General features: G+C 43.8%; 1 protein-coding gene across 9 annotated transcripts in view; it reads left to right on the top strand.

Moving 5' to 3' along the window:
- Window positions 1-14,477, top strand: part of sh3glb2b (SH3-domain GRB2-like endophilin B2b) — a 45,613-nt gene that overhangs the window by 11,523 nt on the left and 19,613 nt on the right. For 3 of the 9 annotated variants that reach the window (XM_070442854.1, XM_023984511.2, XM_070442855.1), the window contains exons 5-8: window positions 4,878-4,970; window positions 6,991-7,053; window positions 7,834-7,908; window positions 11,317-11,340. In XM_070442854.1, the coding sequence (XP_070298955.1) occupies window positions 4,878-4,970; window positions 6,991-7,053; window positions 7,834-7,908; window positions 11,317-11,340 (255 nt within the window). The remainder of the gene's footprint in view (window positions 1-4,877; window positions 4,971-6,990; window positions 7,054-7,833; window positions 7,909-11,316; window positions 11,341-14,477) is intronic. The other 6 variants (XM_023984518.2, XM_023984515.2, XM_023984523.2 and 3 more) reach the window with 4 other exon arrangements.

The following is a 14,477-nucleotide window of genomic DNA, read 5'->3' as shown; positions in this document are numbered from 1 at the left end:
CCATATGTTAGCAACCCCCTCATTCCATATGTTAGCCCACACCCCTGGCTTAGAGTCTAGATGGTTAAGCTCACGCCACAGCTAGCTTGAAATATTGAGGATGGACAGTGGCGTGTATTCATGGAAGCCAGGCTTCCCCAAATATTGGACCAATAAAAAATTATAATATATAAAATAATTTCGCTTTCGTCTCTGTGTTTTCATACTTTTCTGTCAATTCGCAAGGGGCTGAATCTCACCAGAGAAATCATACGAGCGAGAGAAACAGTGCCTCTCTGTCTCAGTATGTGGAGCCCATGTATCTGTGCTGTCTGGAACAAAAGAGTATTACATGTTGCGGCCGTAGCATTTGATTGATTGATGCCAGCAAGCATTTCAAATCAAATCAGATTTTATTTGTCACGTGCATAATTCAACAGGTATTACACCTTACAGTGAAATGCTTACTTACAAGCCCTTAACAAACAATGCAGTTTAAAAAAAATACCCCCCAAAAAGTAAACGATAAGAATAACAAATAATTAATGAGCAGCAGTAAATAACAATAGCGGGGCTATATACAAGGGGTACCTGTACAGAGTCAATGTGCGGGGGCACCGGTGTCAAGGTAATTGATGGGTAGCCATTTGATTAGAGAGAACAGTCTATGACTGGGGTGGCTGGAGTCTCTGACAATTTTTAGGCCTTCCTCTGACACCGCCTGGTATCGAGGTCCTGGATGGCAGAAAGCTTGGCTCCGGTGATGTACTGGGCCGTACGCACTACTCTCTGTAGTGCCTTGCGGTCGGAGGTCGTGCAGTTGCCATACCAGGCAGTGATGCAACCCGTCAGGATGCTCTCGATGGTGCAGCTGTAAAACCTTTTGAGGATCTGAGGACCCATGCCAAATCCTTTCAGTCTCCTGAGGGGGAATAGGTTTTGTCGTGCCCTCTTCACGACTGTCTTGGTGTGCTTGGACCATGTTAGTTTGTTGGTGATGTGGACGCCAAGGAACTTGGAGCTCTCAACCTGCTCCATTACAGCCCGTCGATGAGAATGGGGCCGTGCTCGGTTCTCCTTTTCCTGTAGTCCACAATCATCTCCTTTGTCTTTATCACGTTGAGGGAGATGTTGTCCTTGCACCACACGGCTAGGTCTCTGACCTCCTCCCTATAGGCTGTTTCATTGTTGTCGGTGATCAGACATACCACTGTTGTGTTATCGGCAAACTTAATGACGGTGTTGGAGTCGTGCCTGGCTGTGCAGTCATGAGTGAACAGGGAGTACAGGAGGGGACTGAGAACGCACCCCTGAGGCCCCCCCCCGTGTTGTTACCTACCCTTACCACCTGGGGGTTGAAGAGGGAGGTGTTTAGTCCCAGGGTCCTTAGCTTAGTGATGACCTTTGAGGGCACTAAGGTGTTGAATGCTGAGCTGTAGTCAATGAATAGCATTCTCACATAGGTGTTCCTTTTGTCCAGGTGGAAAAGGGCAGTGTGGAGTGCAATAGAGATTGCATCATCTGTGGATCTGTTGGGGTGGTATGCAAATTGGAGTGGGTCTAGGGTTTCTGGGAGAATTGTGTTAATGTGAGCCATGACCAGCCTTTCAAAGCATTTCATGGCTACAGACGTGAGTGCTATGGATCGGTAGTCATTTAGGCAGGTGTGGTATACCGTGGGGTGTTGGGTTGAGTTTGCAGAGATTGACACAGAGACAGGGAGGCTTTAGTCCGAAAAACAACTTTACTTAAGACAGAAAATAAATATATCAAAGAAATAACTTAGGTTTTGCTCGGTCTTCCTTCTCTCTCTTAACTGGTGTCCGTCTCTCTCCCTTCTCTCCCGCGGTGTGCCATCGTGCTCCTTTTATTTAGCCTCCACGGCTGGTTGGCACTTTCCTCTAATTACCTCCACTTAGCTGTCCGTGTCGGGGTGCCCAGCTCCCGTATTCCCAGCAGAGGGAGCCAACGTCGCCTCACGTACCTCCCCTCTATTACCATCCCRRGGGGTAGACCTCCTGGGATACCACACAGGTTACATGGTGTTCTTGGGCACAGGGACGGTGGTCTGCTTGAAACATGTTGGTATTACAGACTCAATCAGGGACATGTTGAAAATGTCAGTGAAGACACTTGCCAGTTGGACAGCGCATGCTCGGAGTACACGTCCTGGTAATCCGTCTGGCCCTGCGGCCTTGTGAATGTTGACCGGTTTCAAGGTCTTACTCACATCGGCTGCGGGGAGCGTGATCACACAGTCGTCCTGAACAGCTGATGCTCTCATGCATGTTTCAGTGTTACTTGCCCTGAAGCGAGCACAGAAGGGATTTAGCTCGTCTGGTAGGCTCTTGTCACTGGGCAGCTCTCGGCTGTGCTTCCCTTTGTAGTCTGTAATAGTTTGCAAGCCCTGCCACATCCGACGAGCGTCAGAGCCGGTGTAGTGCGATTCGATCTTAGTCCTGTATTGACGCTTTGCCTGTTTGATGGTTCGTCGGAGGGCATAGCGGGATTTCTTATTAGCTTCCGGGTTAGAGTCCTGCTCCTTGAAAGCGGCAGCTCTACCCTTTAGCTCAGTGTGAATATTGCCTGTTATCCATGGCTTCTGTTTGGGGTATGTACGTACAGTCACTGTGGGAACGATGTCATCGATGCACTTATTGATGAAGCCAGTGACTGATGTGGTGTACGCCTCAATGCCAGGGGAAGGATCCCAGAACATATTCCAGTCTGTGCTAGCAAAACAGTGTTATGTTGTAGCCTAGTAAGCTCACATTAACTAATGTTAGCTAGCTAGCTAACTTAGCTGGTTCATTGTTGCCCATACGAGGAAGTTAGGCTAGCAAGCATTCTATGAAAACAAAAACTAAAAGCGTATTGTATGACAGGGCCATATACTGTTTTGCCAACATGAAAGAGCGGAGGATGGCATTGGCGTTCAACTAGTCTCCAGTTATTCTCTAAAACAACATTGGGAGGTGGCTTATGGTAGAGAAATGAAGATGTCTCAACTTGAGACATCTGTGTCATTGTGTTGTGACAAAACTGTACATTTTAGGGTGGCCTTTTATTGTCCCCAGCACAAGGTGCGCCTGTGTAATGACCATGCTGTTTAATCAGCTTCTTGATATGCCACACCTGTCAGGTGGATGGATTATCTTGGCAAAGGAGAAATCCTCACTAACAGGGATGTAACATTTGAGAGAAATAAGCTTTTTGTGCGTATGGAACATTTCTGGGATCTTTTATTTCAGCTCATAAAACATGGGACCAACACTTTACATGTTGCATTTATATTATTGTTCAGTGTAAATCAATAGTTGTTTAGTAAACTGTCAAACATTATCTTGCTTGACCATGCTGCAGGTCATATAACTATTTGCTTTGAGGTTTTCACGGGACAGATGTTGCTCTCGGGTTTGTGATGATACAAACGTATGTGTAGTTAAATTTATTCCGCCGCTGTTACTGTCTTTTTATTGTGACGGCCTTAATGCACAGTACCAGTCAAAGGTTTGGACACCTACTCATTCAAGGGTTTTTCTTAATTTTTTACTATTTTCTACATTGTAGAATAATAGTGAAGACATCAAAACTATGAAACAACACATATGTAATCATGTAGTAACCAACAAAGTGTCAAACAAATCAAAATATATTTGAGATTCTTCAAAGTAGCCAGCCTTTGCCTTGATGACAGCTTTGCACACTCTTGGCATTCTCTCAACCAGCTTTATGAGGTAGTCACATGGAATGCATTTCAATTAACAGGTGTGCCTTGTTAAAAGTTAATTTGTGGAATTGCAGCACAAATTGCAGCACAAATAAATGTTCAAGTTCAAGTAACAGACACATCTCGACATGAACTGTTCGGAGGAGACAGCATAAATCAGGCCTTCATGGTCGAATTGCTGCAAAGAAACCACTACTAAAGGACTCCAATAATAAGAAGAGACTTGCTTGGGCCAAGAAACACGAGCAATGGACATTAGACCGGTGGAAATCTGTTCTTTGGTCTGATGAGTCCAAATTTGAGGTTGTTGGTTCCAACCGCCGTGTCTTTATGAGACGCAGAGTAAGTGAATGGATGATCTCTACATGTGTGGAGGAGGGGGTGTGATGATGTGGGGTTGCTTTGCTGGTGACACTGACACTGATTTATTTAGAATTCAAGGCACACTTAACCAGCATAGCTACCACAGCATTCTGCAGCGATACGCCATCCCATCTGGTTTGCGCTTAGTGGGACTATCATTTGATTTTCAACAGGACAATTACCCAAAACACACCTCCAGACTGTAAGGGCTATTTGACCAAGAAGGAGAGTGATGGAGTGCTGCATCAGATGGTCCTCCGACCTCAACCCAATTGAGATGGTTTGGGATGAGTTGGACCGCGGAGAGAAGGAAAAGCAGCCAACAAGTGCTCAGCGTATGTGGGAACCCCTTCAAGACTCTTGGAAAAGCATTCCAGGTGAAGCTGGTTAAGAGAATGCCAAGAGCGTGCAAAGGTGTCATCAAGGCAAAGAAGGGTGGCAACTTTGACGAGTCTAAAATCTAAATATATTTTGATTTCTTTAACACTTTTTTGGTTAATATATGATTCCATTTGTGTTATTTTATAGGCTCAAACTGTTGGAACGTTGTCAAGGAGGGCGGTCACGTGCTGAGTTCAAGCAAGGCATGAGCCCAATTGGGGGGTTACACGCTAAGCAAGCAACATGACGTCCGTAATATAAGCAACATGGTAAAAATGCCACCCAGCAATATCAGAGGGCAATGTGGAGCTGTTACCAAGTGGATACACAAGTGGCTCTGGCGTAGCACAGAGGAGAAGTAGTGGGAGAGTGGTGGTGGTCTGGTTTTGTGTCACTCACTTCCTCGTCTTCCTCCCCTGTGCAGAAAGAGAGACGTCTCCTGGAGAATCGGCGGTTGGACCTGGACATCTGTAAAGCACGTGTCAAGAAAGCCAAGCAGGCCGAGGCTAAAGCGGCGGTGAGTCTTCCTCATCCTCAGACACCCCTCCCCTTATGACTGGCAGTCCCAGTTTGATTGATTTCAGGCCTGACATGGGACATACAATTCCTGACACAGTTCTAGAGTTGATGAAAATGATTTGAGTTCTCTTGGCTCTGTTTACTTCCCTGTCTATCTATTGACTATTACTGGGGGGCATTAAGGCCGTCACAACAATCACTCAAAGGTGATTGCAAAGCAGTTTAGTTATTCAACAGCTACTACCTCCAATCACTGTATGCTTTTGATTAGATACTCTGGTCTATAAGTGGAGAATGAACACAACACAGTTTAACTCACATAATACGAGCTCACTGCTTGTCCTTCCCCCAAGCTTTCTTAAATGTGCTGTCAACTTAGATCAACTCCAACTGGGACATCAATAGAAATCCATAGACCAATAAGCCAGCTACACCAATAGAAATGGCCATAGGGGTGGGCAGGGGTGGAGGATTTTCATCAATGTTTAGGGGTCTACCTTTGACTCACCTTCTCTGCAAACCTTACATGGGGCATGGCAATTGTCTCTCCCAAATTAGAATCACCCTTCACCCTCCAACCTCTCTCATTCTCTTCAGTTTTGCACGTGGAGACCAACGGTGCCCTCTGTTGACTAACTTTGGACTAACATGTTTCTCTTATCATTTGCGCAGTGTGAGGGAGATGTAAGTATTGACGAGAGTGTTGTATTTTCAGCGATCTCGCTTGCCTCTTTTTCTCCCATTTTTATTTTTGTCATTGAGTGTTGTTCGGGGCATCCTCCCTCTCTTCTTTCAGACCATCCATGCACTACAATATACTGTATAGTCCCAAAGAAAAGTTGAATGGGATTGTTTCAGTAATGACACCTAGAGATGGTCATATGAGAGGTGGAACATTTATTTTAATTTTTTTTCCAGTTGACTTTACCAAACAGAATGTTTTGGATGGTACACTGGCGCAACAAAGTTGATGATGTAGAACTGAGACTGTACATTTTTAGACTGTTGTTTTAAGTGGCCTCAGTGTTTCCACTACCATCTCCAAGGTCTACCCGCCTCATTGTCTGGGGCCCTGAAAGCTGATTCAGGGGCCTCTGGACCCTTTGAACAATACTCCATTGTCCCCTCAGTTGGAAAGCCCTGCTCATTCCCACACTCACACATCCTGAAGACTGATGGGAGTGATGGGGGGTATCCAGCCAGTCTGCTGTCCATTCCACAGGTTCAATGGTCAGGTTTGAACAGAAGACAATGCAAAACCAAGATGTCTGCCACCATTATAATGATACCAGAATATTGGACCTTGACTTTGAAAACGTGCATGGCGCTTGATGCAAATAAATATTTGTGTAAGCTCTTCTAATCCATTCATGCCTCATGGTGTGGAGGTAGTATTTAATTCTCATCACTGGCTCTGCGTGACAAAATACAAGTTACTCATGCCATCCAAGTTCCTCTTAACATCATAAAACACAAATAGGCTGCGCACCACACTGCTACTTGCACTGCACAGTCCTGGGCCAATATCCACAAAGCATCTCAGAGTAGAAGTGCTGATCTAGGATCTGTCCATATAATCATATTCATTATGATCTAAAAGGATAAACTGATCCTAGGCCCTGAGCTGAGGCCTTCTGTATGGGAGAATGCTCATGCCCTCGAGTGGCTGCTACTGTCAGAGCCAGGTCTGTAGAACTCTGGGAGCCATAATTTGTTTAGCATTGTAAGGCTGCTACTGTCAACCAGGTCTGTAGAACTCTCGGAGCCTCTGTATGTAGCCATAATTAGCTTAGCATGCTAAGGCAGCTTCTGTCTGTATAGAGGACACATTGATGCCCCCCATATTTCATGAACTGCAGCTTTGCTTCTCCATCCCAGACTCCTGTGGGAACTGACCGTTTGCTTCTTCTTCTCATTCTCCTTTTCATTCTTCTTCTTCCTCAGTGTGCTGTTTGTTGGAGCTGCTTGTGTTGATGCGATGCATGACTGTATGACTTTGTTACCCCCTCTGCCTGTAGGCCGAGCCCGATTTTCAGGAGACTAGGCCTCGAAATTATGTTCTGTCTGCGAGCGCATCTGCGGTAAGACGCCCACAGACGAAGGATTCATGTTGAGAGATGCATACACACAAAAACACACAGGCTATACTCCATAAAATATGTACAATGGCGCACGCACACAAACACATAGCATTAGTGGTACAAATTCTGGTTTATTTGCACAAGTTTAGTGCACTTCATGGCCTACGTCACAGGTTAGCTTTTCTGAATGTATCTAGTCTTTGTGGATAATAACTTGGGTGAGACTGTTAGGAAGAGACAGACATGTAGAAGGAGACAGAGACTAAGCTATCCTCAAACTAATTCTTTATCTGATACAGAGGTACCATACTCTGGAATTCTTATCTTCACATTGCCAAAACCCCATTGTCCCTCAATAACTTCAAGCGAAGACTGGGGGTCAGCCTGATGAACCAAACTATTCAGTAATCTCCTCCATATAGTTAAATAAAGGTTATATATATATATATATATTTTTTTTTTAAATATAGCCCGTCTCTCTCACACTCACATCCACACACATATATAAACAAAACATATACTGTTTATTATTTTTTGTGATTTCTGATCAGTTAATTTGTACTTTTATAGTTAGAAGGTTTTGTTATCTGTTTTAACAAACGTAAAAAAAAAAAAAATCCTACTTGTATATATTTTTTGGTGGTATTGTTTTTATATAAGCCCTTGGTCTTCCAACCTGCACACTGTTTTTTACTTATTTGGTTTTATCTGTATTGTTGTCTATCACTTCTTTTCTTTGGTGCAAATAAATGAAACCTTCAAATTTAAACTTAAAAACAGCAAAGCAGTGGTGGCTGGGATAGTTGGGATCTGGAAGATTCCAAAGAGTCGGCCAATGTGATGGATCAGAGGAAGGTATATATAAATAGGTTTACACTGTTCATAGCATATATCAACAATACTAGATGGAATACAACCCCCGCCCTACACTGCTAGAAGAAATGGTGCTATACAGAACCAAAAAGCGTTCCATGGCTTGCTTCATACAGATCAGTGTGGTTCAGTCGGTCGAGCTTGGCACTTAAACACCAAGGGTATTGGGTTTAATCCCTGCTGGAGCCACCCATACATAAAATGTATGCTCGCATGACTGTAAGTCGCTTTGGATAAAAGCGTCTGCTAAATGGCTTATTATTATATATGGCTATATAAAACTGCAATGAAGCACCTTTTATTTTCAGCAGTGTAGGTACTAGCTCAATGGTACTGTGGTATAGTAGGGTGTTACTTGCTCCATCACCTGTTCTCAAGGCCCTTAGAGGGTGTGTATGTATTGGAGCCCCCCCCCCCCCCCCATCACCTCAACGTTCTGATGGAATCCAGCCAAACTTCAGCACCTGATTTGACTGACCACAGACTTGATTAATTAGTTCAATCATGGAGAGGCCTAACTGACCGAACAATAGACTGAATGCAAATACGAAGGTTTATTCAATTAGAATTGGGGGGTGACCTCGTCTCCGAGGGATGACCCCAGGAGCCAGATATCGGGATAGCAGATAGCCCTTTGGTGGACAACTGGCCAGAAGATTGCAGGTGTTAGGATCTCTTATCTACAGTGGGGAGAACAAGTATTTGATACACTGCCGATTTTGCAGGTTTTCCTACTTACAAAGCATGTAGAGGTCTGTAATTTTTATCATAGGTACACTTCAACTGTGAGAAACGGAATCTAAAACAAAAATCCAGAAAATTACATTGTATGATTTTTAAGTAATTAATTTGCATTTTATTGCATGACATAAGTATTTGATCACCTACCAACCAGTAAGAATTCCGTCTCTCACAGACCTGTTAGGTTTTCTTTAAGAAGCCCTCCTGTTCTCCACTCATTACCTGTATTAACTGCACCTGTTTGAACTCGTTACCTGTATAAAAGACACCTGTCCACACACTCAATCAAACAGACTCCAACCTCTCCACAATGGCCAAGACAGAGAGCTGTGTAAGGACATCAGGGATAAAATTGTAGACCTGCACAAGGCTGGATGGGCTACAGGACAATAGGCAAGCAGCTTGGTGAGAAGGCAACAACTGTTGGCGCAATTATTAGAAAATGGAAGAAGTTCAAGATGACGGTCAATCACCCTCGGCCTGGGCTCCATGCAAGATCTCACCTCGTGGGGCATCAATGATCATGAGGAAGGTGAGGGATCAGCTCAAAACTACACGGCAGTACCTGGTCAATGACCTGAAGAGAGCTGGGACCACAGTCTCAAAGAAAACATTAGTAACACACACTGCCGTCATGGATTAAAATCCTGCAGCGCACGCAAGGTCCCTGCTCAAGCCAGCGCATGTCCAGGCCCGTCTGAAGTTTGCCAATGACCATCTGGATGATCCAGAGGAGGAATGGGAGAAGGTCATGTGGTCTGATGAGACAAAAATAGAGCTTTTTGGTCTAAACTCCACTCGCCATGTTTGGAGGAAGAAGAAGGATGAGTACAACCCCAAGAACACCATCCCAACCGTGAAGCATGGGGTGGAAACATCATTTTTTGGGGATGCTTTTCTGCAAAGGGGACAGGATGACTGCACCGTATTGAGGGAGGATGGATGGGGCCATGTATCACGAGATCTTGGCCAACAACCTCCTTCCCTCAGTAAGAGCATTGAAGATGGGTCGTGGCTGGGTCTTCCAGCATGACAACGACCTGAAAGACACAGCCAGGCAACTAAGGAGTGGCTCCGTAAGAAGCATCTCAAGGTCCTGGAGTGGCCTAGCCAGTCTCCAGACCTGAACCCAATAGAAAATCTTTGGAGGGAGCTGAAAGTCCGTATTGCCCAGCGACAGCCCCGAAACCTGAAGGATCTGGAGAAGGTCTGTATGGAGGAGTGGGCCAAAATCCCTGCTGCAGTGTGTGCAAACCCGGTCAAGAACCACAGGAAACGTATGATCTCTGTAATTGCAAACAAAGGTTTCTGTACCAAATATTAAGTTCTGCTTTTCTGATGTATCAAATACTTATGTCATGCAATAAAATGCAAATTAATTACTTACAAATCATACAATGTGATTTTCTGGATTTTTGTTTTAGATTCTGTCTCTCACAGTTGAAGTGTACCTATGATACAAATTACAGACCTCTACATGCTTTGTAAGTAGGAAAACCTGCAAAATCGTCAGTGTATCAAATACTTGTTCTCCCCACTGTACCTAATTTTTGCCACCATGCAGTTAGCTAAACAAAAATGGTCCTACGTTCCACTTTCATAGATCTGTTTTGCTCCTGATGTTGTCACTGTCTTCGCTACTGGTTAGGTAACTCTGTCACATTCGTCAGTCTGTATTGGAGGAGAAGGGCTTGTTCGTGGTAGTCGTGTTTATGATGAATGCCAGCGACGAAGACGTGCCTGGCCATTCTCTTTTCAGTCCAACACGTTGGACTATATTATTTGTTTTGTCAGTTGTGTCACGGTGTTGTGTGTCTTTGTCTATAATGAGAGATTCTGTCGTTGTAATTGTCAAACAGATGGTTGTGTATAGAAGGCCGTTGTTGAAAAAGCAAAAAATTTGAATCCCCTTCGTGACCAGAACACTGTGTGTGTTCACATCCTCCCACATTTGCCCTTATTGAGGTTGTATTTCTCCTTCGAGAATCAATTCCTTAGCTGCTTAGAATTCCCATAGAAATATAATCTAATGAATTATATTCCTATGATGTTTCCCATCAGTTTGGCTGAACCCTCAATAGAGCACTTCCCAGGGCTTTGTCATGCTGTCTGTGTACATGCTGTCTGTGTACTGTCCACACAAACTACGTGTCCTCCTGTCATTTTAATTCTGCTAGTCCCACAGAAATGTCATTTGGCTATACTTATTGTAGAGTAAGGAGCAGTCTAATAACGTGTAATAAATACCCTGTAACAGGGCTATTACAGTTGATAAGTACATGCAGTTATGGAATAGCTAGTTACTAATGCCTGTGTCAAGTGTGAACTGCTGCCCTACATTTAAAAGTGACTCTTGACTCATCACATAGCTAACAGTGGTTTCAACAAAATCATCTGATTACTTACTCATGTTTTCAAATCATTGGCCTCTTCCAGACATGACTAGACTTTTATTGTTATGGGGGATTCCTGCCATCTTACTACGTGGCTACTAGTCTTTCATCATATTAATGAGTCAGAAAGGGAGTGGGGCCATTGCCCTTGAAACAGACTCATGAGACTGCTCTGGGGAGAAATGTCTGTTGTGTGCTGTCATTGTTGGTCTGAGAATTGCTCTTATCTCCCTTGTTGTCATGCTGCTTATTCTAGCTGTGGAGTGAGGAAGTGGACAAAGTAAGTATCACTTAGTAAGATTGGTGTTCAACAACACAGCCTAAAAAGGCCATAGACATCTTTAGGTGTGTGTCCAGTGACCTCAAAGTATTTGGACAGTGAAACATTTTTTGGTTTGTTTTGGCTCTGTCAACTAAAACACTTTGTATTTGAAATGATACAATGACTATGAGGTTAAAGTACAGACTGTCAGCTTAAATTTGAGGGTATTATCATCCATATAGGTTTACATTATTTACCATTCATTTATTGGGTCATTTTGGAGTCACTTTTATTGTAAATCAGAATAGAGTGTTTAGAAACATATTCTATTTTTATTTACAATAAAAGTGACTCCAATGCATTATCTACCATTAATTAATTTTGGGCACAAAATCTGAAACACAACCAAAACAAACAGCAAATGCATCCAACAAATTTGTAGAGTCACAAGCTTGATGTAGTCATTGCGTGCTATGAATATGGGACCAAATACATCACTTTTTACTACTTTAATACACATTAGTGAATTTGTCCCAATGCTTTTGGTCCCCTAAAATGGGGAGACTATGTACAAAAAGTGCTATAATTTCTAAATGGTTCACCTGATATGGAGGAAAATACCCTGAAATTAAAGCTGGAGTACAGACCCAAAAACGAAATAAATGTAATTGTTCCAATACTTTTGGAGCTCACTGTACATGCATGTGTGTGCATATACACTGAGTGTACAAAACATTAAGAACACCTGCTCTTTTCAGGTCATAGACTGAATCTAGGTAAAAGCTATGGTCCCTTATTGAAGTATCTTGTTAAATCCACTTCAATCAGTAGATGAAGGGTAGGAGACAGGTTAAAGAAGGATTTTGAAGCCTTGAGACAATTGATATATGGATTGTGTATGTGTGCCATTCAGAGGGTGAATGGGCAAGACAAAAGATGCAAGTGCCTTTGAACGGGTAATGATATTAGGTCAAATTTATTTCAATCAAATGTATTTATGAAGCCCTTCTTACATCAGTTGATGTCACAAAGTGCTGTACAGAAACCCAGCCTCAAACCCCAAACAGCAAGCAATGCAGGTGTAGAAGCACGGTGGCTAGGAAAAACTCCCTAGAAAGGCCAGAACCTAGGAAGAAACCTAGAGGAACCAGGCTATGAGGGGTGGCCAGTCCTCTTCTGGCTGTGCCAGGTGGAGATTATAACAAAACATGGCCAAGATGTTCAAATATTCATAGATGGCCAGCAGGGTCAAATAATAATACACAGTGGTTGTCGAGGGTTCAACAGGTCAGTGCCTCAGGAGTAAATGTCAGTTGGCTTTTCATAGCCGATCATTCGGAGTATCTCTACCACTCCTGCTGTCTCTAGAGAGTTGAAAACAGCAGGTCTGGGACCGGTAGCGCATCCGGTGAACAGGTCAGGGTTCCATAGCCGCAGGCAGAACAGTTGAAACTGGAGCAGCAGCACGGCCAGGTAGACTGGGGACAGCAAGGAGTTATCAGGCCAGGTAGTCCTGAGGCATGGTCCTAGGGCTCAGGTCCTCCGAGAGAGAGAGAAAGAAAGAAAGAGAGAATTAGAGAGAGCATACTTAAATTCACACAGGACACCGGATAAGACAGGAGAAATACTACAGATATAACAGACTGACCCTAGCCCTCCGACACATAAACTACTGCAGCATAAATACTGGAGGTTGAGACAGCAGGGGTCGGGAGACACTGTGGCCCCGTCCGACGATACCCCCGGACAGGGCCAAACAGGCAGGATATAACCCCACCCACTTTGCCAAAGTACAGCCCCCACAACACTAGAGGGATAACTTCAACCACCAACTTACCATCCTGAGATAAGGCCGAGTATAGCCCACAAAGATCTCCGCCATGGCACAACCCAACCCGGACAGGAATATCACGTCAATGTCTCAACCCACTCAAGTGACGCACCCCTCCTAGGGACGGCATGGAAGAGCACCAGTAAGCCAGTGACTCAGCCCCTGTAATGGTGTTAGAGGCAGAGAATCCCAGTGGAGAGAGGGGAACCGGCCAGGCAGAGACAGCAAGGGCGGTTCGTTGCTCCAGTGCCTTTCCGTTCACCTTCACACTCCTGGGCTAGACTACACTCAATCATAGGATCTACTGAAGAGATAAGTCTTCAGRAAAGACTTAAAGGTTGAGACCGAGTCTGCATCTCTCACATGGGTAGGCAGACCATTCCATGAAAATTGAGCTCTATAGGAGAAAGCCCTGCCTCCAGCTGTTTTCTTAGAAATTCTAGGGACAGTAAGGAGGCCTGCGTCTTGTGACCGTAGCGTACATGTAAGTATGTACAGCAGGACCAAATTGGAAAGATCGGGTAGGAGCAAGCCCATTTAATGCTTTGTAGGTTAGCAGTAAAAACTTGAAATCAGCCCTTTCCTTAACAGGAAGCCAGTGTAGAAAGGCTAGCACTGGAGTAATATGATCAAATTTTTTGGTTCTAGTCAAGATTCTAGCAGCCGTGTTTAGCACTAACTGAAGTTTATTTAGTACTTTATCCGGGTAGCCGGAAAGTAGAGCATTACAGTAGTCTAACCTAGAAGTGACAAAAGCATGGATTAATTTTTCTGCATCATTTTTGGACAAAGTTTCTGATTTTTGCAATGTTACGTAGATGGAAAAAAGCTGTCCTTGAAACAGTCTTGATATGTTCGTCAAAAGAGAGATCAGGGTCCAGAGTAACGCCGAGGTCCTTCAGTTTTATTTTAGACGACTGTACTGTACAACCATCAAGATTAATTGTCAGATTTAACAGAAGATCTCTTTGTTTCTTGGGACCTAGAACAAGCATCTCTGTTTTGTCCAAGTTTAAAAGTAGAACATTTGCAGCCATCCACTTCCTTATGTCTGAAACACTTACAGGGAAGGCAATTTTGGGGCTTCACCATGTTTCATCGAAATGTACAGCTGTGTGTCATCCGCATAGCAGTGAAAGTTAACATTATGTTCCCGAATGACATCACCAAGAGGTAAAATATACAGTGAAAACAATAGTGGTCCTAAAACGGAACCTTGAGGAACACTGAAATGTACAGTTGATTTGTCAGAGGACAAACCATCCACTGATACAAACTGATATCTTTCCCAGTGATAAGATCTAAACCAGGCCAGAACTTGTCC

This window comes from Salvelinus sp. IW2-2015, linkage group LG4q.1:29 (assembly GCF_002910315.2).
Source record: "Salvelinus sp. IW2-2015 linkage group LG4q.1:29, ASM291031v2, whole genome shotgun sequence".
NCBI classification, from domain to species: domain Eukaryota; kingdom Metazoa; phylum Chordata; class Actinopteri; order Salmoniformes; family Salmonidae; genus Salvelinus; species Salvelinus sp. IW2-2015.
This window is presented reverse-complemented; position numbering and strand designations above follow the sequence as displayed.